At 41.2% G+C, this 21,958-nt stretch overlaps 1 protein-coding gene across 5 annotated transcripts in view; it reads right to left on the bottom strand.

Annotated features, from left to right (window-relative positions):
- Positions 1-237: 237 nt before the first annotated feature.
- AHCYL2 (adenosylhomocysteinase like 2) overlaps positions 238-21,958 on the bottom strand; it is a 206,001-nt gene continuing 184,280 nt past the window's right edge. For all 5 annotated transcript variants that reach the window (XM_063668449.1, XM_054497246.2, XM_054497242.2 and 2 more), the window contains 7 exons: positions 20,222-20,292; positions 16,802-16,896; positions 7,500-7,598; positions 5,500-5,568; positions 5,301-5,379; positions 3,883-4,003; positions 238-3,409 (listed from right to left, as the gene is read on the bottom strand). In XM_063668449.1, the coding sequence (XP_063524519.1) occupies positions 3,403-3,409; positions 3,883-4,003; positions 5,301-5,379; positions 5,500-5,568; positions 7,500-7,598; positions 16,802-16,896; positions 20,222-20,292 (541 nt within the window). In that variant the 3' untranslated portion in view covers positions 238-3,402. The remainder of the gene's footprint in view (positions 3,410-3,882; positions 4,004-5,300; positions 5,380-5,499; positions 5,569-7,499; positions 7,599-16,801; positions 16,897-20,221; positions 20,293-21,958) is intronic.

Here is a 21,958-nt window from a genome sequence, read left to right as displayed (position 1 = left end):
GTCCTCGACTCCCCAGGGTGGTGGTTCTGAGAAGACAGTTTCTTTACACACACAGCCAGGATGCGCGTGTGTGCTGGCTGGTAGGAGGGGAACACGATATTTATTAACTAAGGTCAAACATGCCTATTGGTAACATTTTCACACCCTTGCCCTACAGCAGGATCTCTAGTTTGTTGCCCAGAGATCTCTCTCATCTCTGAATTTCTAGTTCACAGAAACAAGAAATACCCTTAAGAGTCCATGTTAAGAATATTTTATTTGTTTTTTGAGATTACATAGTCATTATTGCTGATCTAATACAATCACTTAGACATAAAGATTTCCAAGAACTTCTCAGAAATGGTGATCTTTAGAAGTTTTATTCCTTTCAGTAAGATGACAGAACTAGATGATTACGTATATAGATATATATATATATGTATATATAGAGTTTAGAACCTGTCCACATATAATTTGCTGGTGTTGCCTATTTTCCTTCCGTAATTTTCCTTTATTGAAAAAGCTTAATGCAACAATGCATTTTGATTCCTTTTTAAAAACCATGGCAAAGTTAATTTTGAGAAAACCACAGGAGCAGCAATATCAGATCTGTTCAGAGAAAAGCGAAGCAGCAAAAAAGCTTTGCAGGAGTGTGTGGCCATGGGGAGCCGCGCTCATATGGGCAAGTAAGATAGGGAGGGAGGAGAGCAGAGGGAAGGTAGAATAGAAACATTTTTTTTTTCTTTGTTTAAATGAAAAAAAGAAAACTGAATATCTCCATTAAGAAGGCAAAAAAGTGCCAGGCACAGTAGCACACACCTGTGGTTCCAGCTACTCAGGAAGCTGAGGCAGGAGGATTGCTTGAGCCCAGGAGTTTGAGACCAGCCTGGGCAACATAGTGAAACCCTGTCTCTAAGGGTGAAAAGAAAAGAAAGAAAGAAGGCAAAATATTAGCACAGATTCATTGTAGAGAAAATGTTATGTATCCTCACAGACTGGAGCCACATACAAAGAGATAATTAGCCTTCTTTCCCATGCTTCCAGATAACCAGGATGCATCTAAGGTAAGAGGTTGAAGGAAAGAAGACACATTGCTCTGATTCCAAGGGTAGAGGGAATAATGACCAGATTTCAACCCTAAGATAGAACCCAAATACTTGGGAGGCTTGTGGTTCTTTCTTCTTAATGGTGGATAACACAGTGTCCCTACAGAGAGGTCATCTGAAACTCAGAGGCAACCTAACTTAGAAGCCCAGTGTGGCTCCTTTTTTATTTGGAGTGGGTCTCTTCACTATAGCAAGGCAGAATGTACTCTTTAAGTACCAGCACATAGTAAGCTCCAGAGAGCAAGGCTTTGCTGAGAAACAGCAGGTTATGATTTTTGGTCTAAGAATACAACGGGCTAGAGACCATATATCTGCCTAATGGAATCTGCTCTGGATATAAGATAAGGTACAAAGATCTGAATCTCTTGCTAAAGGGACCCAATTAATACAAAAATCAGGACTAGGTAGGCAAAAGGAAGAACTGAATGGCTTAGTGGAATTTTTAGCATTTATGATCTTCCTTACAAAAAAAGAATATAACCAGTACTTGTTGAGATATATGGCCTCTGAAGAACTGTAGTCTATGGGCTGAACCTGTATACTATTTAATGAGGCAAATAGTCATTTACCAAAGTTCCACTTCCCTACTTCCAAAAGTAAGGTCACTTTCAGACTAGCTCTGAAAGTATATGTGAAGACCAGGAGAAGCTGGAGAGGGTGGAGGTAGAAGAAGAGAATCAGGATGGGAAGGTTTTGGTGATCATGGGTGGTCTGGTGTTTCCTTGAGTCACCTTGGTCTTGAGACTTTGAGGCAGACCAGCATAGGAAAAAAGTGGGAAACAAACAAACCTGAGAGTGTTAAAAAGGATCGGTAAGGGGAAGAGGCTTATTTAATTCAAGTTTCCTAGGGCCACTCCAGACTAACTCTTAGAACCAATCTGGTCCTAATGAAATGCTTGAGACCAACAGATCAGTCTCCAAAAGGAATCCAATTTTTGGGTGGGACATAAAATGTCACACTGCCCACACCACATTACTAATTCTTTTTGTAGCATTGGAGTTGCTCAAGAAACTGCCTCTGAAATACAGAATCATCAAATGGAAGAGGTTAAATCATAAAAGATATGCCAGCAGAGAAGACCACAGATCAGACTGCAGATCTCTGTTTCATCCATGGCAATGGCCAAAGGAATGAATGTCTGATGAGGTTCAAACTAGTCAAATTAGCTTTGATAATCTGGATACAGTTTACAATTTCATCTCTGTATCCTTCAGCCAGTCAAACTGCAATAGCCTTCCTGGGAAACAAATAAATATACTCTGCTTTGTTAGGGTATCAAGCTGTGAGTCTGAAAGACCTGTCCCATTTTCAAAGCCTATCCCCCTAAGTCCCTGGAAAAGTATGCCTTTCCCTACTCAGTTTCAGACGTAGCTTTAGGCAATAGCAGGAAGTTTCAGGAAGCAGTGTTTCACAACAAGCTCTCCTTTTCTGAGATAGTGCCAATCTGGAGGGGCTTCCTTGGAAACTATCCAATCAAATGATAAGGAAGTAAAACTATGGGTCCCAGTGGAGCTGGCCCCACTTCCTGAGCAGAGGTCGGCTGGATTAGAAAGACAGCAAAACAAATGTCTGACAAATACCAAAACTGTGGAGGAAATAATGGAGGCACATCCCTCTTGCAACCAGAAAGTGTTAAAATGGACATAAATATTCAAGGAGAAGAAAGGAGTCCTGGGTAAGAAAGGAGACCCCTGGTAGGCACAGCACAGCTGAGTTCTTGATGTAGCTTGGCAAAGCCATAAATAACACTCCTTCCTTATTAGCCTTTATATAAAGAAGGCAGTGATAGTGATGGTCAAGATTGGGAACCCAATCTTGTGTGAAACACTGGCCATGTTAATTCCAAACGGCCTCACCCGGGGAAAGGCCAAAGCTGAGGAAAGCAGGTGCTGAAAATTTATTCCAGAAAACTCCAGGGAATAGGGAGTATGGAATCCCTGGACTAACTCGTGAGCCTGGACAAGAGGAAAAACGGCCACTGCTGAGGATTCAGTGCACTGCATTCAGGGATGCAGTGATCCCCATTGCATCAATGGGGAATGATGCAAATGATGCACTGGGAGCAGTGACCCCATTTCGTTCCTTCCTCAGCCCGTCCTCTGTGGCTCTTATGGCCCTCAGGGCAGTAACCACACTCTGGGCCAACGCTACAGGCACAGGATTCTTGATTTTAATAAATAAACAACCTAACACACAGGGTGAGCACGGCAGGCAGCTTTGATTGGAGAAGCAGCTTGCTAAATTCTTTCTTGTATAGTAGTGGAGAAAAGGCTTGGAGTTCTATTCCTTAAAAATTCTGGTTTGAGTTACAGGAACTTAATACCTGGAGGGAAAAAGAAAGATGAGACTGTGATGTTATCAGCTAATGGGGATGCTGGGACATGAAGAGCCTGCCTAAAGGTGTAACAGGGAGGCAGAGACTTTTCTGGAGTGTACAGTGACAGGAAATAACTGTGTCTCCTTTTCACATCATTGAAAAAGGCCAATATTTCTCCATAAAGAGATAAAAATCATAGCAACAAGATGAAATGGGGAAAGGAATTGAGGAAGGGGAACTTTATTTAATGAGGCAAATAGCCACTTACCCAAACTCCACCTCTCTATCTCCAAAAGGCAAATTCAGGAAGGGGAATACTATTTAAGGCCTTGAAGACTTTTGAGGGTGGCAGTGAGGGTAAGTGGGTTCATTTTTCTGAGTTCATGTAAGCGTATGTGGTTGGGGATGCAAAGACCAATTCCAATGCAGGAAGCTCATCACTGCCCAGGTGTCCCTGATTTCTGGGGAGCCCAAGGCACCTGTAGTAATTAGGCTTGAAGGGCCCATTCTTGTTGAGTCCCAGATACTTGGCTTGTTCATCTGTCAGCTCTGTCAAGTGGGCATCAAATGTAGGCAGGTGTAGGCTGGCCACATACTCATCTGGAACAGACCACAGAAGCCCTGGTATAAGCATTCATGTCTTTTATCTGATGGCTATTGTCCCCAAGCTAGGCCTTAAAAAGTTTAAAGACACATTCTAATTCCTGGAGCTGAATGAAAAATGTTCAACCTTTGCTCACTGGTCCTCAATTTTAAGGAATAGCTGCCTTCAGTTTCAAGCCCAGTGCTTTCCAAAGCCTTAACAATTCATCCTTACTAACTCAGCTTTGAACCCTGCCTTCCAGAAAAGTGCAGGAGAGATGAAAGAAACAACAGGCATTAAGATTTAAAAGAAGGAATAGGATAATGTGGGAACTAAATAATGGGAAGCTCCAACTTGAGTTTTGCCTTGGACTCCATACTTTGGGTCATTTAAAACAACTAATGCCTGGGGAAACTTGAATGGAAAAACTAAAAAGGATACTAAACAGGATAAATGAACTGTTTGCTTTGCTTTTAGTACTCTTAATTCTTATGGGTTTCTGTTCACATTCTATTATCTGACTACATAGTACTTATTCATAATCTTATGTCATTTCCTGCGTATTTGTTTGGTCTCCCAACTTCATTACACATTCCGTCAGAATATGGACTGTGCTGTTGCTTTTATATCCTTCTAAAGTGTCTACTAAAGGGAAAATATATCAACTTTTAACGGTTGTTATATACCTAGTGCTAAGGCAAAACAAAACCAGAAGCTTATTTATTACCTGATCTTTGCCTGAGGAGTTTATAAACACACTGTATCAGTTCAGGTGCTTGAGGCAGGCTCTTTAAAAATTTAAGACAGGTTAATGTTTCTCTTATACAAAACACCCACATAACTAAATAGCTCCTATTCCACATCTCTCCTTTGGCCTGAAGCATTAGGATTGGTGTTGGAAGCTGTAGTAAGAAAGTCTTGTGTCGTCTGAGAAAAGTTTGGTAGGGGCTATTTGGCAGCCTATAATTGGAATAAGTCAGATGTCACAAGGTAGGAGATGATTCTTCTCTTTTAAGGAAAGATATTTTTCTCCTTTGAGATTCCCACATAAAGATACTTTAAGAAAAAAAAATCCTTAAAATTCACAGGCAGGTAAAATAAATCACAGCATAATGTCACAACTTCACTAGGGCAACACATGTAGAAAATGGGATAAATAACTGGGAATGGCACCTAGGAATCCTAACTCCTACTTTACAAGATGAAGGTATCTTTTTTCCCCCATACTTAAGTAAGTTAATGCCCCCAAACTTCCTGTAGCCTCAGACTCTGAACTACTTTGGTAAGGATGGAGATGGAAGAGTAAATACTTACCCATCTTCTTGGGCAACAGGTAGACATCCTGCTTATAGCGACCCTCAGGAGCATTGTAAAGCTCTATCAAGGCAAGAGCCTAGAAAAGTAGAGAGATGGATGCTGATGTGCCATTCATGGCAATCTACCCAAGCAAGTGAAACCTGGTGGGTCTGAGGACCCTCTCCAGACTACTGCTATCCCACTCTGGAAGCCTTACCTGAGTAGTAGCAGTGATTGAGAGCACAAATGTAGGCACTGTGGAGCAGCTAAGGTTCAGCAGGCGGCCCTAGTGATCAAAGGTGAAGACACAAATGGATTAGGACAAAGTCGCTGGCCTTTGAGAAGTGAGGGAAGAGAAGCATGACCACCATTTTCCAAACACTTCCTGACTAACACTGCTGGAAAAAAAGCAGCTATTCAATATATAAGAACTAACTGACTGACATTTAAATGAAACCACTAAAATTCTGGAAAATCTGATGAAACTAATAGCTAAAAGATTTCTGGAATTATTTAAAAAGGAATACAGATGGTCATATGACACTGAGGCTTATGCCAAATATCAGTGTATTTCTCTTGAATTTTCCACTCTCCATAGCAAAATATCCTCCTTCTGAGGATCGGCATTCCTTTGAAAGACTGTCTTCAAATAAACAATGATCAGTCAAATCCAGGGACAATCTCTCCAGGTTGTGAGGGGAGATATCCTTGGACTTAGGAAGCTGTGATGATTGATTGATTGATTAGATGAAGTCTCCCTCTGTTGCCCAGGCTGGAGTTCCGTGGCATGATCTTGACTCACTGTAACCTCTGCCTCCTGGGTTCAAGTGATTCTCCTGCCTCAGCCTCCAGAGTAACTGGGATCACAGGTGTGTGCCACCATGCCTGGCTAACTTTTGTATTTTCTTTTTAATTTTTTTATTTTTTAGTAGAGACAGGGTTTCCCCATAGCTGTGATGATTTTTGTGCTTCTCCTTCAGTTTGGTTCTCCGGAATTCAAAGACAGCATTGTCAGCCTTGTATTTTGAGTTGGTGATTCAGACAGTAGAAGAACTAGAAATTGCCCCCAATGCCACCCTTTCCTATTTTGTTTCCTATGAAGCCTGACCACCTTTTTGCTCAACCATCTAGCCAAAAACACCCATGGTACTTGCTTTTGTCACCAAAATTACCAGGTGGGACCTCCTAGGGCAGCTAGAAATAAGTCATCAGTCAGCAGACTGACATCAAAGCTATTAATGCTTATTTGGCAATCTGCCCATCTCCTCCTCATATATACTCCTTCCTTGTGAAGAAATAGTTCAGTCCCTTTACGAATGCCCTAAAGTATCTGAGAAGATGAGATAAAGTGAGGAAAACGTGAAGAGAACAGTAAGGACACTAAAAACCCCTAACTTATGGGCCCCTAGATAAAGACAATGTATCTTTTACATTTTCATATTCCAGTTCTTTAATATAAAAAAAGAAAAAAAACTGACTGAAAATCAAAATTAAGAAAAGTATTATTATCCTCCTTGATATTTTGGTATCTTTCTCTGAAGAAGAGAAAGCTTCAAGGTAAGAATAGAAGGCATCTAATATTATAGCTGTCAGGAATCCAGGACTAGGGAAGAGGAGCTTTTAAGAAAGGAAAAGTGGTCAAACGCTGACATGGAAGCCAATAAAAATGAAAGTCAATAGTGTCAATGTGAGCTAGGAGCTAGGATGGGGAAATATCAATTGAGCAACTGATATCTAGGTAGGTACCTACTACACATCTGGCTCAATTCAAGGGAATGGACATTCAAAAACAGGGAATCTATCAGTAAAAACATACATTCCCAGAACTTGCCTAAGATAGTCCTGGTTACAGTCGGGAATATCTACTTTGTGCTTAGTGATTAAAGCATCCCACAAATGACATTATCTCTTTGTACGCATCACTCAAAGTGGCACTGGTTCTATCTGTGAATTCCTTCTACAGTAATAATTATCTGACTCAACCTGTGGATTGACGTGGAGAGACAGGATAATTGGTGAAAAGTGGGGAACCAAAATAGTTTCTTAATTGCTGAATGAAAAGATCTTTCACAATTAGAAGTAAAATCCATTGGGAAAGTAGTCAAACTTGTGCTTAACAGATGAGTTGAAAGTATTCGAGAACATGAGGAGGAGGGAACCTGGGTATTGCAGTCTCTCCTGTCGTGGGGGAGTATTTTTTGCCAGTCTCAGCCTTACCTCTGCCAGCAGTACTATCCTCTTGCCATCAGGCCATATCACATGGTCAACTTGAGATCTCACTCGCTCCCAGGTCAGTTCTGGTGTCCGCAGACTCGCCTGGAACACATACAGCAAGTACAGCATTAGCCATAGCAAGCCCCACTGTGGGGACAGAAAGATGTTGAAGGGAGCCATTTCAAATAGCAGGTTGAAAGGAGCAACCAACATGCCAGATGGAGAATACCTGTCCTGTGTTGGTTAGGACTGTTCCATTTCAGGGAATTTAATCTGAGGCCCAGCCAGGGAGGGATCACTCAGGATGTCATTCCACAACATATACTGTGTGCCCACTCTCACAGTAAAAGGTGCTATGGGAAATACAAAAGAAACCAAAGACATGGTTTCTGCCTTCAAAAAGCTTATACTTTAGCCGGGGACACAAAACAATACATATGTGAAAGGAAAAAAATGCCCTTAAAATTCTTACAAAGCAACATGCAAACAAGTGCAAATTAATACAGTGCAAACTGAATATATAAGTGCTGAAGAAACAAAGAAAAAAAGGAGGAACACAGCTGAGTGGGTTTAGTAAGAGGCCAAATGTCCTAAACATAGCATGCTGGGGCCCAAGGTTCTGCCCTCATATCCGAAGGTTCCAGGTTCCACCTTTTCAAGGATGGTGGTTCACCCTAGTTACAGAAGCTTTGTGACCTAAGTGCAAATGTGAGGTAGCCTTTAAAGAAATGCTTAATGGTAGAGTAAAGCTCCCAATGGCTCACCCTCCTTCCATTTCTGTATATTGTATATTCAGAGAAAATGAGAAAAAATGTTATGTTTTTTTTAACAGCAGCAATCAAATAACAGCCACGGGGTGTAGAGTTAAGACAACACCTTCTTTCTTCCAATAGGCAATGCCTAAAATAGAAAGTGAGTTCATATTCCAAAACTACCCATTGGCTCATTTGATAAAATTAAGAAGTTCTGCCAAATAGTTTTTAGACAAATAAACAGAAACACTTTTAGTTATACAGTAATGATTTACAGGGTACACACCATATTCTAGGCATTGTAGTAAAGAGCATGAATATAGATAAGACTGTGGATTCCTTTACTGGGCTGTGAGCCATTTATGGACAAAGACAGTACCCTCTTTTCATTTTTGTATTTCAAGGTCTATTTAAGCAAACAATGGGATGCTAAAGTTTAGAAATTCATGATTCCTATCCCTGAGGAAGTACCAATCTAGTGGGAAAGACATATACAATTATATTTCAGTGCATTCAGAACTATATTAATGGTATGGACCATTTCTTTATTAGGTAGATGGGAAACACAATTTCTTGAAATGTCAAGTTTCATAAATTGGTTCAACCTTTTTAGAGGACAATTTGGCAGCAGCTAGCAAAATTTTTTATGTACCTAATCTTTGACCAATCAGTTTCACTTTTTTAGGGCTCTATCCAATAAAAACACTTGCTCAAGTTCAGAAATATAAGTGCTCAAGAATGTTCAATCCAGCCTTATTTGTAAGAGTGAAAAATGTAAATCAATAAGGGAATGGTTAAGTAAATGAGGATAGTTCCATATAATGGAATATTATACAACTCTTTTTAAAAAAGGTACTACAGCAAGGAGCTCCAAAAAAAAGACAGACATATATGTGTTAACGTGAAAACCATTCACTATTCTTTTTTTTTTTTTTTGAGACAGAGTCTCACTCTGTCACCCAGGCTGGAGTGCAATGGCATGATCTTGGCTCACTGCAACCTCTGCCTCCTGGGTTCAAGCGATTCTCCTGCCTCAGCCTCCTGAATAGCTGGGATTATAGGCACCCGCCATCACGCCCAGCTCATTTTTGTATTTTTTAGTAGAGATGGGGTTTCGCCATGTTGGCTAGGTTGGTCTCAAACCCCTGACTTCAGGTGATCTGCCTGCCTCAGCTTCCCAAAGGGCTAGGATTACAGGCATGAGCCACCGCGCCCAGCCCACTCACTATTAAGTGAAAAAAATCAAGTTGCAGAACAATGTAGTGTAATCTCAATTATGGAAGTTTTTTGCTTATTTTAAGCATATTTATAGTGTTTGCATTTTTAAACTAAGCAAGTATTACTTTAAAATTGGAATTTAAAAAAATAAATATTATAAATAAATACTGTAAATATAAGGGTTAAAAAGAACTTAAGAGAAAGGCACAGTGGTTCACGCCTGTAATCCCAACAGTTTGGGAGGCCAAGGTGGGAAGATCCCTTGAGCCCAGGAGTTCAACACCAGCTTGGGCAACATAGTGGGACCTTGTCTCTACCAAATAAAAAAAAAAAAAAAAAAAAAGAATGGAATTAGCTGGGCATGTTGGTATGCGCTTGTAGTCTCAGCTACTCGGGAGGCTGAGGTGGGAGGAATGCTTGAGCCTGGGAAGTCGAGTCTGCAGTGAGCTGAGATTGTGCCACTGCACTCCAGTCTGGGCAGTAACAGAGGGAGACCCTGTCTTTAAAAAAAAAAAAAAAAAAAAGAATTTAAGCAAACAGACCATTTTGAGAAGTTAAGGATATACAAAGTAGAATCCATTAGCCTTTAGAGCTTAGTACCATGGAGGTTAATAACCACAAAGAGTCAAGAGATACTCTTGGGGACAATGGCAGTTTTTATTGAGATGACGGGAGTTTAAAGTATTTCAGGTTCTTAGTGTTTCACACCCCTAATCTTCCAGAGGCCAAACAATCTTGGTGATTGGGAGCTAAGAGCTAAAACCCATCTTAGGAAGTATTCCTTGGGAGAAAAGATATGGCAGAATCAAGGAAAGGACACTTCTTATGAACATAAGAAAATAACCAATGCTTTGTAGAGGTAGTTTACCAGAGCACTGGAATGGCTATGCTGTAGGTGAAAGCCTGACAGCAAGTTTAAAAAGGGGTTTGAAGAGAAACTTGGTTAACTTATCTCTACCACTGTCCAGGAAGCTCCAATAACCTGCCTATTAAGGCCTAGTCAGCAGTCACATTCCTCAAGAGCAGAAGGGTTTCCTACCTTACGGCTGGCACAGCTTGACAAGAATCTCTCTTAAAAACATCCAGTTGTCTTTGCTGTGGACCTATAATCACTAAACAACCTACTAGGAAAAGGTATTCCTGTGCAGACTACCTTCCCAAACCAGGTGTACATCCCACCATAAACTGGCCACTCATTATGCTTGCACAAATTGGTCTTATATAATTCTGAACAGTGCACATCCGATTTTTTTTTTTTTTTCAGAGAGAACAACTGTAGTTCTAGTCCTGTAAAGCACAAAGTCTCAGGTTAAATCATTCTTCAGCTGGAACAAATGTTTAAAGCCTATGTACTTAATGGTTTGACCACCTGAATTGTGAAGCTTACAATTACACAGGCCTTCTATGTGATGCACATGGGTAATCAGGTCTGCTTTTTTTTTTTGAGACGGAGTCTCACTCTGTCATCCAGGCTGGAGTGCAGTGGCGTGATCTCGGCTCACTGCAACCTCCACCTCCCGGGTTCAGGCGATTCTCCTGCCTCAGCCTCCTGAGTAGCTGGGACTACAGGCACACGCCACCATGCCCAGCTAATTTTTGTATTTTTAGTAGAGATGGCATTTCACCATGTTGGTCAGGCTGGTCTCGAGCTCCTGACCTCATGATCCGCCCACCTCAGCCTCCCAAAGTGCTGGGATTACAGGCGTGAGCCACCACACCTGGCTGAAGGTCTGCTTTTAAGACAAAGCAAACATATAAAAGAAAGATATGGCCAAAAGGCAGTGGAGAGCATAATCCCTATCCCAGGTCCTTCAGTATTCACAGCGCTCATATTTCTCAGAAAAAAAACGCAGCTTTCTAAATGACCAACTCTTTTGATGAGCTACTCCTTCTTAAATATGCAGCAGGCAACATCTCAAGGTTAAACTATGAATTCCTACCAAAAAAGGAAAGAAAAAACCTCTTTAAAAATTTTGATTACTAAAAATATCTGGACACTTACCAAATCATTCTCCTACAGTTTCACGGAGTTGATTGGTACTGATTTCCCTCTTTTTCTCACAGTGTGCATCCAATCCATTTAGCAAATTCCATTGGTCACAACCTTTCACTTATCACCTCTAACACTTGCCCGTCTAATCCAAGCCACCACTTTCTACAGTCAGAAATACTGAAAGAACCTGCTGTTATCCCTATCATTAGTCAAGCTCCAGAGTGTTTTCTTTATACAAAAGCCAGAGTAATTTTATTTTTAGAGACAGGATCTTAATATGTTGCCCAGGCTGACTTCTAACTTCCAGGCTCAAGCAATCCTTCCACCTCAGCCTCCTCAATAGCTGGGGACTACAGGCATGAGCCACCACACCTGGCTTCCAGAGTAATTTTTAAAAACCTAAGTCGGCTGGGCGTGGTGGCTTACGCCAGTAATCCCAGCACTTTGGGAGGCGGAGGCTGTTGGATCACGAGGTCAGGAGATCAAGACCAGCCTGGCCAACATGGTGAAACCCCGACTCTACTAAAAACACAAAAAATCTGCCAGGCGTGGTGGTGAGCGCCTATAGTCCCAGCTACTCAGGAGGCTGAGGCAAGAGAATTGCTTAAACCCAGGAGGCAGAGGCTGCAGTGAGCCGAGATTGCACCACTGCACTCCAGCCTGGGCAACAGAGCAAGACTCTGTCTCAAAAAATAAAAATAAATAAAAATAAATAAATACATAAATAAAAACCTAAGTCAGATTTTGTCACTCATCTATTCAAAACTTCCCAATGGCTTCTTTCAGAATAAAATCTAAAGTCCTTAACATGACCTGTAAAGCTCTACATAGCCTATACCTCCTTGAGTTAATTATTCTCCTCACCTCCTTGCCCAGTGTTCCTGCTACAGTGACTTCTTTTCTTTTCCTCAAACACATCAAGCACGTGTCTCCCTCAGGGTCTTTTACCTGCCATTCTCTCTGAACAGAATGCTTGGATGGCTTGCTCCTTTATTTCATTCAGGTTTTTTAAAGTGTTATCTCCTCAAGGAGACTTCCTTGACTACCCTAACTAAAACGGAATCCCCAATACCCTTATCTTGCTATTTGTTTTCAACACTAAGTACTAATAAATAACAATCTATTTCTTTATTATTTGTCTCCCACACTAGAATATATGCTCCCTGAGAGACGGGATATTGTTCACTGTCATTTGTTTAGTAAATTGGTATCTGGCACAGAGCAGAGCAGGTATTCAATATAAATTTGCTAAACACTGAATAAAAATTCGGTTTCGATTACTAGTTGAGTTTGATATTTCCTTGAATTTCATTTTACATGCCCTGTGACACTATCACCAAAGGTTGAATAATTTAACTTTTCAAAAGTTCCTCTGAGCATCTCCTTTTCTGGATCATTTAGCTTAGCTATACATCTTCCGCCAAGAAGAACACAAAGAGAAGTGAGAGATGGCCCTTGGCTCATGTGACTGGTAGATATGGGGCCACCTGGCAATACCTGCAAAACTTGGTCTAGTCTCAACACAGCAACCAGGGCAATCCTTTTAAAATAAAAGCCATCCTTTAAAAACTTAAGTCAGATTATAAACCCTCAACAGCTCCCCAGTTCTCTCAGGGTATAATCAGGAGTTCTTACAATGGGCTATGAGGCCCTCTAGGATCTGGCCTGTTACCCCTCTGACCTCATCTTCCACTCTTTCTTGTCCTACGCTCATTCTCCTCCAAGCACACTGGCCTCCTTGGTGTTCCTCAAACAGACTAAGCACACTCCTGCCTGAGGGCACGTGTACTGGCCTTTCTCTCTTCTTGAAATGCTGTTTACATAAAAATCCACATGGCAAATTCCTTCCAGTCTGCCTCAAACATCATCTTTTTTAAAAAATTTTTTTTTGCCGGAGTCAGGGTCTCTATCTGTCACCCAGGCTGGTGCGCACTGGCACGATTTTGGCTCACTGCAACCTCTGCCTCCCAGGCTCCAGTGATTCTGCCTCAGCCTCCCAAATAGCTGGTACTACAGGTACAAGCCACCACACCCAACTAATTTTGTTTTTTTTTTATTTTTTGTAGAGATGAGGTCTCACTATGTTGCCTAGGCTGGTCTCGAACTCCTGAGCTCAAGTAATCATCCCGCCTTGGCCTCCCAAAGTGCTGGGATTACAGGTGTCAGCCACCACACATCGTCTCAAACATCATATTCTTTTTCTTTTTTTTTTTTGAGATGGAATTTCGCTCTTGTCACCCAGGCTGGAGTGCAATGGTGCGATCTCGGCTCACTGCAATCTCCGCCTGTTGGGTTCGAGCAATTCTTTTGCCTCAGACTCCTGAGTAGCTGGGATTACAGGTGCCCACCACCACACCCAGCTAATTTTTTTGTATTTTTAGTAGAGTCAGGGTTTCACCATGTTGGCCAGGCTGGTCTTGAACTCCTGACCTCAGGTGATCCACCCGTCTCAGCCTCCCAAAGTGCTAGGATTACAGGTATGAGCCACTGCGCCCGGCCCATCATACTCTTAATAAGGGTCACAGCTTGATCTATTTCAAATTATAATCCAGTGCTCAATTCTCCCACCATGCTCTACTTTTTTCTTTTTTCTGTGGTGCTTTTGCCTTCTAACATAGTATAAATTTTACATATTTATTATGTTTATTGTTTTTCTTCTCACTAAGATATAAGCTCCATGAGGGTAGAAATATTTGCTTGTTTTGTTCACTGACTCCAAGCATTTAGAACAACACCTGGCATATAGCAATCATACAAAAAATATTTGTAATTGAAAGTGAAGAGTCTTCTGGTCTTTATCCTGGGAGGTTACTTATGTCTGGGCTGCCTCTGAAGGAGAGATTACCATCATGATTTGAAGTTAATCCACAAGTCATGAGGAGATAATAAATACAACACACAGGAAAACAAAACAAAGAAAACTAGACTAGGAGTAAAAAAATCGCTGGATTTTGTGCACTGGTTTCTTTTTTCTTTTTTTTTTTTCTTTTTGAGATGGAGTTTCGCTCTTGTCGCCCAGGCTGGAGTGCAACGGCGCGATCTCAGCTCACTGTAACCTCAGCCTCCCAGGTTCCAGCAGTTCTCCTGCCTCAGCCTCTGGAGTAGCTGGGATTACAGTTGCGCGCCACCAAGCCCAACTAATCTCTGTATTTTTAGTAGAGACAGGGTTTCATCCTGTTGGCCAGGCTGGTACTACAGGTGCAAGCCACCACACACAACTAATTTTGTTTTTTTAATTTCTTATAGAGATGAGGTCTCACTATGTTGCCTAGACTGGTCTCGAACTCCTGGGCTCAAGTAATCATCCCGCCTTGGCCTCCCAAAGTGCTGGGATTACAGGTGTCAGCCACCACACATGGTCTCAAACATCATATTCTTTTTCTTTTTTTTTTTTGAGATGGAGTTTTGAACTCCTGACCTCAGGTGATCCACCTGCCTCAGCCTCCCAAAGTGCTGAGATTACAGGTGTGAGCCACCGTGCCTGGCCTGTGCACCAGTTTCATTTTGAATCAATTATATGCCCGACAAGGTAGTTAACTTCTTAGTTTCCCAACTGAAAATTAAGAATAAGAATAATGCCTCATGGAGTGGTCAAAAAGATGAAATGAGATAAAGTAAAAATACAAAAGGTACATGACTGCATTTGGAATTATTTTTATTTCAGAGCTTCTTGAGGGTTTAGAAAGGAAAATTCCTTCCCTTTCCCTTCCTCTGAAGATTTCCCATTAGGGCCCAGGGCATGACATAAATACTTCCCTTTAGGCCTTTCCCCTTTGGGGGCTCTAGAAGCAAAGTCATCCAGGAAATGAGAATCATTTGCTGGATAGTTTTAGAAATACTAATATCCTTGATCATTCAGCAAAGAGGCAGTATGGCACATAAATGAAACTTAAGCAAAAGAAAAATAAAGAACCAACTACCAACTAAATTGTTCATTGTAAGCAAAATATCATGGTAAGAGAGAGTAATAAGGCCATACCACTCAGACACCCCAGGGTAGAAAGAGGCTTTGGTAGGTTGTTCTGCCAGCTATTTTTAATAATGGAAGAATAGAGCACAGAATTTAAAAAAGGGAAACCATATATAATAAATATTATCCAATAAGCTCTCAGTACACCAGCTGGTCCTTACCTGGCAATGCTGAAGCTCAATCAGAGCAGCCCTCAGTGGAGATGAAAGCATGCTTTGCTTGAGCCAGTTACCCAGAGAGAAATACAAGCGTGCCATAAAAATGTCAGAAAAATTTAAAACCAGAGTAAAAGTCACACTGAGAGATACTTTGGTAAGTCTGAAAAGAAATAAGCAACACTTGGCTGGGTGTGGTGGCTCATGCCTGTAATCCCAGCACTTTGGGAGGCAGAGGTGGGCAGATCACAAGGTCAGGAGTTTGAGACCAGCCTAGCCAATATGGTGAAACTCTGCCTCTACTAAAAACATAAAAATTAGCCAGGCATGGTAGCGGGTGCCTGTAGTCCCAGCTACTCTGGAGGCTGAGAAAGGAGAATCACTTGAACCCAGGAAGCAGAGGTTGCAGTGAGCCGAGACCGCGCCACTGCACTCCAGCCTGGGCGACAGAGCGAGACTCCATCTCAAAAAAAAAAAAAAAAAAAAAAAAAAGAAACAACATTTCTATTAACTATTACTTGGGCAACTTATTAGTACCAAGTGCTATTTTGGATTGGAAAATTTTAGGGTGAATATAACCAAATTAGAGAATCAAAGTGATATATTTTCCAGGTTTGAAGAACACAGGCTACTACACAATGGCGCTGGATTGATTATGACATCTACAGACACAATTACTATAGTTTGGAAAACATGTGAGCGGTGACCTCGCCCAATAAGAGAGGGATAAAAGAAGAAACCACAGTATTTGATACACACAGTCAATCCAAAGCAACATAATCATCCCAGCCCATAGATTTCTCTCCCTTATTTCCTTGGACCAACCTACTTATCTTTATGGTAAAACCAAACACCCCCAAAATACTGACTACCATACTGATTCACATTCATTGTATCACTTAGCTTTGAGTTTGTATCATTCATTGTAGTTTTGAGTTTATCTTGCTCTCAATCCTAAACATAGAGATAAGGCTTATGGTGTAAACAGGCATCGAGCTTGAATAGAAGATGACAATCATTTAAAATTATTAAATTGAGATGAAGAAACTTTATAGTCTCCAAAAACACAGGCTATAGGGCTAGTAAGTGAAAAGATGTGGACAACTCTGCCAGGATAGTCATGTTTAGGATGGCCTGTGACCCTGCTCTCTCATTTTCCAGTTTGTTTCTTGTGAAGGAGAGAAAAAAGCCCCCAATAATGAGCTACTTGATCTTACCACGTCAATCTCTGTGTTGGAATGTCCCATGTTACAAACGATGCAGCTATTCTTCATACGGTCCAAGTGCTCTCTGGTTACCACATTCTTGTTACCTTAAAAACAGAAGAGAGGTTTGAGCAGCAGTGGAGAAAGATAATCCACAGAATGAGAAAATAAATGTGCAAATCTTATATCTGATAAGGGACTTGTTATAAGGAATTCTTACAACCCAATAAGAAGAAGACAATTTAAAAATAAGCAGGCCAGGCCAGGCGCTGTGGCTTATGCCTGTAATTCCAGAACTTTCGGAGGCTGAGACGGGCGGATCACGAGGTCAGGAGATCAAAACCATCCTGGCTAACACGGTGAAACCCCATCTCTACTAAAAATACAAAAAATTAGCTGGGCGTGGTGGCAGGTGCCTTGAGTCCCAGCTACTCGGGAGGCTGAGGCAGGAGAATGGCATGAACCCGGGAGGTGGAGCTTGTGGTGAGCCAAGATCGTGCCACCACACTCCAGCCTGGGTGACAGAGCAAGACTCTTTCTCAAAAAAAAAAAGCAGGCCAGGCATGCTCACTCATGCCTGTCATCCCAGCACTTTGGGAGGCTGAGGCAGAATCAATAACTTGAGCCCTGGAGTTTGAGACCAGCCTGGGCAATATGGCAAAGCCCCATTTCTACAGAAAAATACAAAAATAAGCTGGGTGTGGTGGCATGTGCCTGTAGTCCCAGCTACTAAGGAGGCTAAGGTGGGAGGATTGATTGAGCCCCTTAGGTCGAGGCTGCAGTAAGCTGTGACTGCACCACTACACTGTAGCCTGGGTGACAGAGTGAGACCCTGTCTCCAAAAGAAAAAAAAGAAAAGGATCTGAATCGACATTTCTTCAGAGAAGATGTACAAATGGCCAATAAATACATGAAAAGATGCTCATCATCATTAGTCATTAGGGAAATGGAAATCAAAACCACAATGAGGTACCACTTTACGCTCACTAGGATGGCAATATCAAAAAGACTGACAATAACAAGTGTTGGTGAAGATATGGAGAAATTAGAAGGCATATATATTGTTGATGGATTGTAAAATGGTGCAGTCACTTTTAAAAAGTTTGGCAATTCCAGCCAGGCGCGGTGGCTCATGCCTGTAATCCTAACACTTTGGGAGGCTGAGGCAGGTGGATTGCCTGAGGTCAGGAGTTTGAGACCAGCCTGGGCAACATGGTGAAACCCTGTCTCTACTAAAATACAAAAATGGCGTGCGCCTGTAGTCCCAGCTACTTGGCAGGCTGAGGCAGGAGAATCCCTTGAACATGGGAGGTGGAAGCTGCAGTGAGCCAATATCGCGCCACTGCACTCCAGCTTGGGCGTCTCCAAAAAAAAAAAAAAAAAAGCTTGGCAACTCCTAAAAATGTTGTTTTTTTGTTTTAAATCACTCAAGTGATTCTCCCACTTCAGCTTCTCGAGTATCTGGGACCACACCCGGCTAATTTTTGTATTTTTTTTTTTTTGGTAGAGACAGAGTTTTGCCATATTGCCCAGGCTGGTCTGAACTCCTGGGCTCAAGTGCTCTGACTACTTCGGCCTTCCAAAGTGCTGGGATTACAGGTGTGAGCCACCACACCCAGCCTGAAAATGTTAAAAACAAAGTTACTATATGATCCAGCAATTCTACTCTTAGTATACACCCAAGGGAACTGAAAATATATGTCCACATAAAAACTTGTATTCAATGTTCATAGCAGCATTATTCCTAATAGCCAAAAAGTGAAAACAACCCAAATGTCTACCAGTTAATGAATGGGTAAATAAAATACAGTATAACCATACAATGATACATTACTCAGCAATAAAAAGAAATAAGGTACTGATATATGCCATCACATGGGGAGGCCCTGAAAACATATTGAATGATTCCTTTTTTTTTTTTGAGAAGGAGTTTCACTCTTGTTGCCCAGGCTGGAGTGCAATGGCACAATCTCGGCTCACTGCAACCTCCGCCTTCCAGGTTCAAGCAATTCTCCTGCCTCACATTCCTGTAGCTGAGACTACAGGCGCCTGCCACCACACCTGGCTAATTTTTTGTATTTTTAGTAGAGACGGGGTTTCACCATGTTGGCCAGGCTGGTCTTGAACTCCTGACCTCAGGTGATCCACCCACCTCGGCCTCCCAAAGTGCTGGGATTACAGGTGTGAGCCACCGTGCCCAGCCATAAATGATTCCTTTTTTAAAAAAATTATTATTTTTTCCCCTTCTTTTCACAGGTGTTGCTATGATTCCATTTATATGAAATGTCCAGAATAGGGCAATGGTGGTTGCCTAGGGCTGGCGGATGATGGAGGATGGAATAAGGAGTGACTGCTAATGATATGGGGTTTCTCTTTGGGGTGATAAAAATTCGATAATTGGGATGTTCCACAACTTTACTAAAAGCCATTGAACTGCATACTTTAAAGGGGTGAACATTACGATGTGAATTACAACTCAGTAAAAACATTAGATTGTGGTGATGGTTGTACAAACTCTGTGAATTACTAAAAAACAGTGAACACTTTAAATGTGTGAAATGTGTAGTGAATGAATTACAGATCACAAAAAAGCAATTAAAAAAAAAAAAAAAAAAGGTCCAGGCTGGGCAGGGTGGCTCACACCTATAATCCCATCACTTTGGGAAGAAGAGGTGGGAGAATCACGTTGAGGCCAGAAGTTTGAGACCAGCCTGGAGAGTGAGACCTCATCTCTATTTAAAACAACAAAAGAGATCCAGGGGATTGATATGAACCATGAACAGCTTCTTATGGTCCCTCTTCTCTGCCCCTATTTCTTCCTAAGGCTACAACTACAAATTTTTTTTTATTCTGTCTGATTTCCCCCTCTAAAATAGAATTATAAAAGAAAACCAGTGTTCCTGTAGTTTATGGTTCTACATAAAAATAAGTATCTTACCCTAGAGGAAACTAGCCATTTCTGCATATTCCTTAAAACTCAAAATCTACCTCTTTGGAAATTAACAGAATAACCTCTTCTACTTTCTCTAACTATGAAGAATTTCTCTCTAGCCTTGCCTTAATTACATACTAGAAAGAAACATACATCACTTTTGGAGGTAAAATAAAAAATCAAGTGTACATTTAAGATCTGGCTTCCCAAATAAAACTTTATAAGTGAATCTCATCTCTAGTTATCTCCTAGGATGAATGGAGATATAACAGTTGTCTTCAAGGGTGAAGAGAAACATTTTTACATAGGAATGACCTAATCGTATACCTTTGGTCAGAGCTCTAAAGAATTAGGAAGAATGTGAAAGACTGGCTGGCTTTGCGGGGTACTCTCTCTCTCTAGATTTAGAGTTTGGTTTTTCAGAATATTTCCAATCATCTTACACTTGCTCCATAAAAACATTCCCAAGTGCCACCCCATTTAAAATGTCATTATCATACCTGTACAGGTAATAACAATGTCCACTTGTCGGATGACCTCATTTAATTTCACCAGTCGAAATCCATCCATACTGTTGAAATAAAGCATGACCCATTAACCTAAACAGGCAGCTGGGGAGCCTTTTAACACAGGACTTCAAAAGCTAATATCAAGTTGCTGTCATTTCTTGAGATAGCTGAACTATTCTTAGAAGTGAAAAATCCAGACAATTTACTTAGTTCATACAAGACAGAAATAAAGGTTCCTTTGCATCATGGAACTTATTTCTTCCTGATAATAGGGAGCCAGGGGCTACCATGAGATTCCCTGACCAAATTTCTAGAAACTAGAAAGTGCCACTTAGCCATTTAACCAACTACCCCATTGAAAGTGCTCTCTCCAAGATCATCAGTGATCCCCCGAAGGCCTAACCCAAGATTTCTTAGATTCTTAACTGTGTTTTTTTTTTAGAGATGGGATCTCACTATGTTGCCCAGGCTGGAGTGCAATAGCTAGTCACAGGCATAATCATAGTGCACTACAGCCTCTAACTCTTGGCATCAAGCAATCCTCCTGCCTCAGCCTCCTGAGTAGCCAGGACTATTGGCATACGCTACCATGCCCAACTTCTTAGACTCTTATATTATTTGATTTCTTCTACTACATTAAACATTATTTGCCTTCTTAAAACTCTATACCCCTTGGACTCCAGGATACATCTCTCCTGGTTTTCCTTACTTCTCTTAATTGCCTCTCCTCAACTTCAGCCAACCTTTGGATGTTGGTGCTCTGCAGGGTTATGCCTTTATTCTTTTCTCTATTCTTTCAGTATAGAGAACCACATTCTTCCTTTGGCTGCAAATGACTGCTTATAGATGGTTGATTTTTACATTTGTATCTTTAGCTTAGATCTCTCTGAAGCTTCATAGCCAAGGATCAAATTAGCCACTGGATAGCACCTCATCAATGTCCCAGAAGGATCTCAAACTTACTGTGTTTGAAAATAAACTTATTATTTTCTCTGTACCCATAATCTCATCTATTTCTTCTTTTATATTTTCTATCTTGATCAAGAGCATCACTGTTCATCCAACTGAATGAGCCATATAAACAAGAATGTCCTTGCTGCCTCTCCCGAATTGAAGTTGTCACCAAATCTGGCTGACTCTTTTTCTTTAATTCCTTAAACGTCTCTTTCATCTCTCTACTCTTCTCTAATACATGCTGGCCTTGCTTGAGTTTAGGTCTTATTACTTCTTGCCTAGATTACTATAGTAACACCTGGCCCAATCTCATTGCCTGCAGGTTTACATCTTTCTAAATCATTTTGCAGACTGATTTTCCTAAATGCAATTTGGATCATGTCACTTCCTTTCTTAAAATACTTCAGTGAGACTGCCTGTTCTTAAGGATAAGGCAGGATTAGAGTAAGACCCAAATACTTACAGTGATATGTGATTATACTGACATATGACTCCCATGACTCCTACCTTAGATAGTACCACTCCCCCAAATGTATTTCATCTGCCAACTACATTAAAATACTTCCAGCTTCTTAAATCTGCCATGCTATCTCCTTCCTTGGAGACAACACACATGTTCCCAGTACCTGGAATATACTTCCAAACTAAGAAAACACCTATACAAATGTCAAGACAGCTCTGCTGACATCTCTTTCTACCCTGCTCCCTTGCTCTTCAGTAAGCAATTTCTCCTTTATGCTCCTACAGAAGCATGTGCCATTTAACTCCATGACA

The sequence above is a fragment of the Pongo pygmaeus genome, chromosome 6 (assembly GCF_028885625.2).
Source record: "Pongo pygmaeus isolate AG05252 chromosome 6, NHGRI_mPonPyg2-v2.0_pri, whole genome shotgun sequence".
Lineage (NCBI taxonomy): Eukaryota > Metazoa > Chordata > Mammalia > Primates > Hominidae > Pongo > Pongo pygmaeus.
This window is presented reverse-complemented; position numbering and strand designations above follow the sequence as displayed.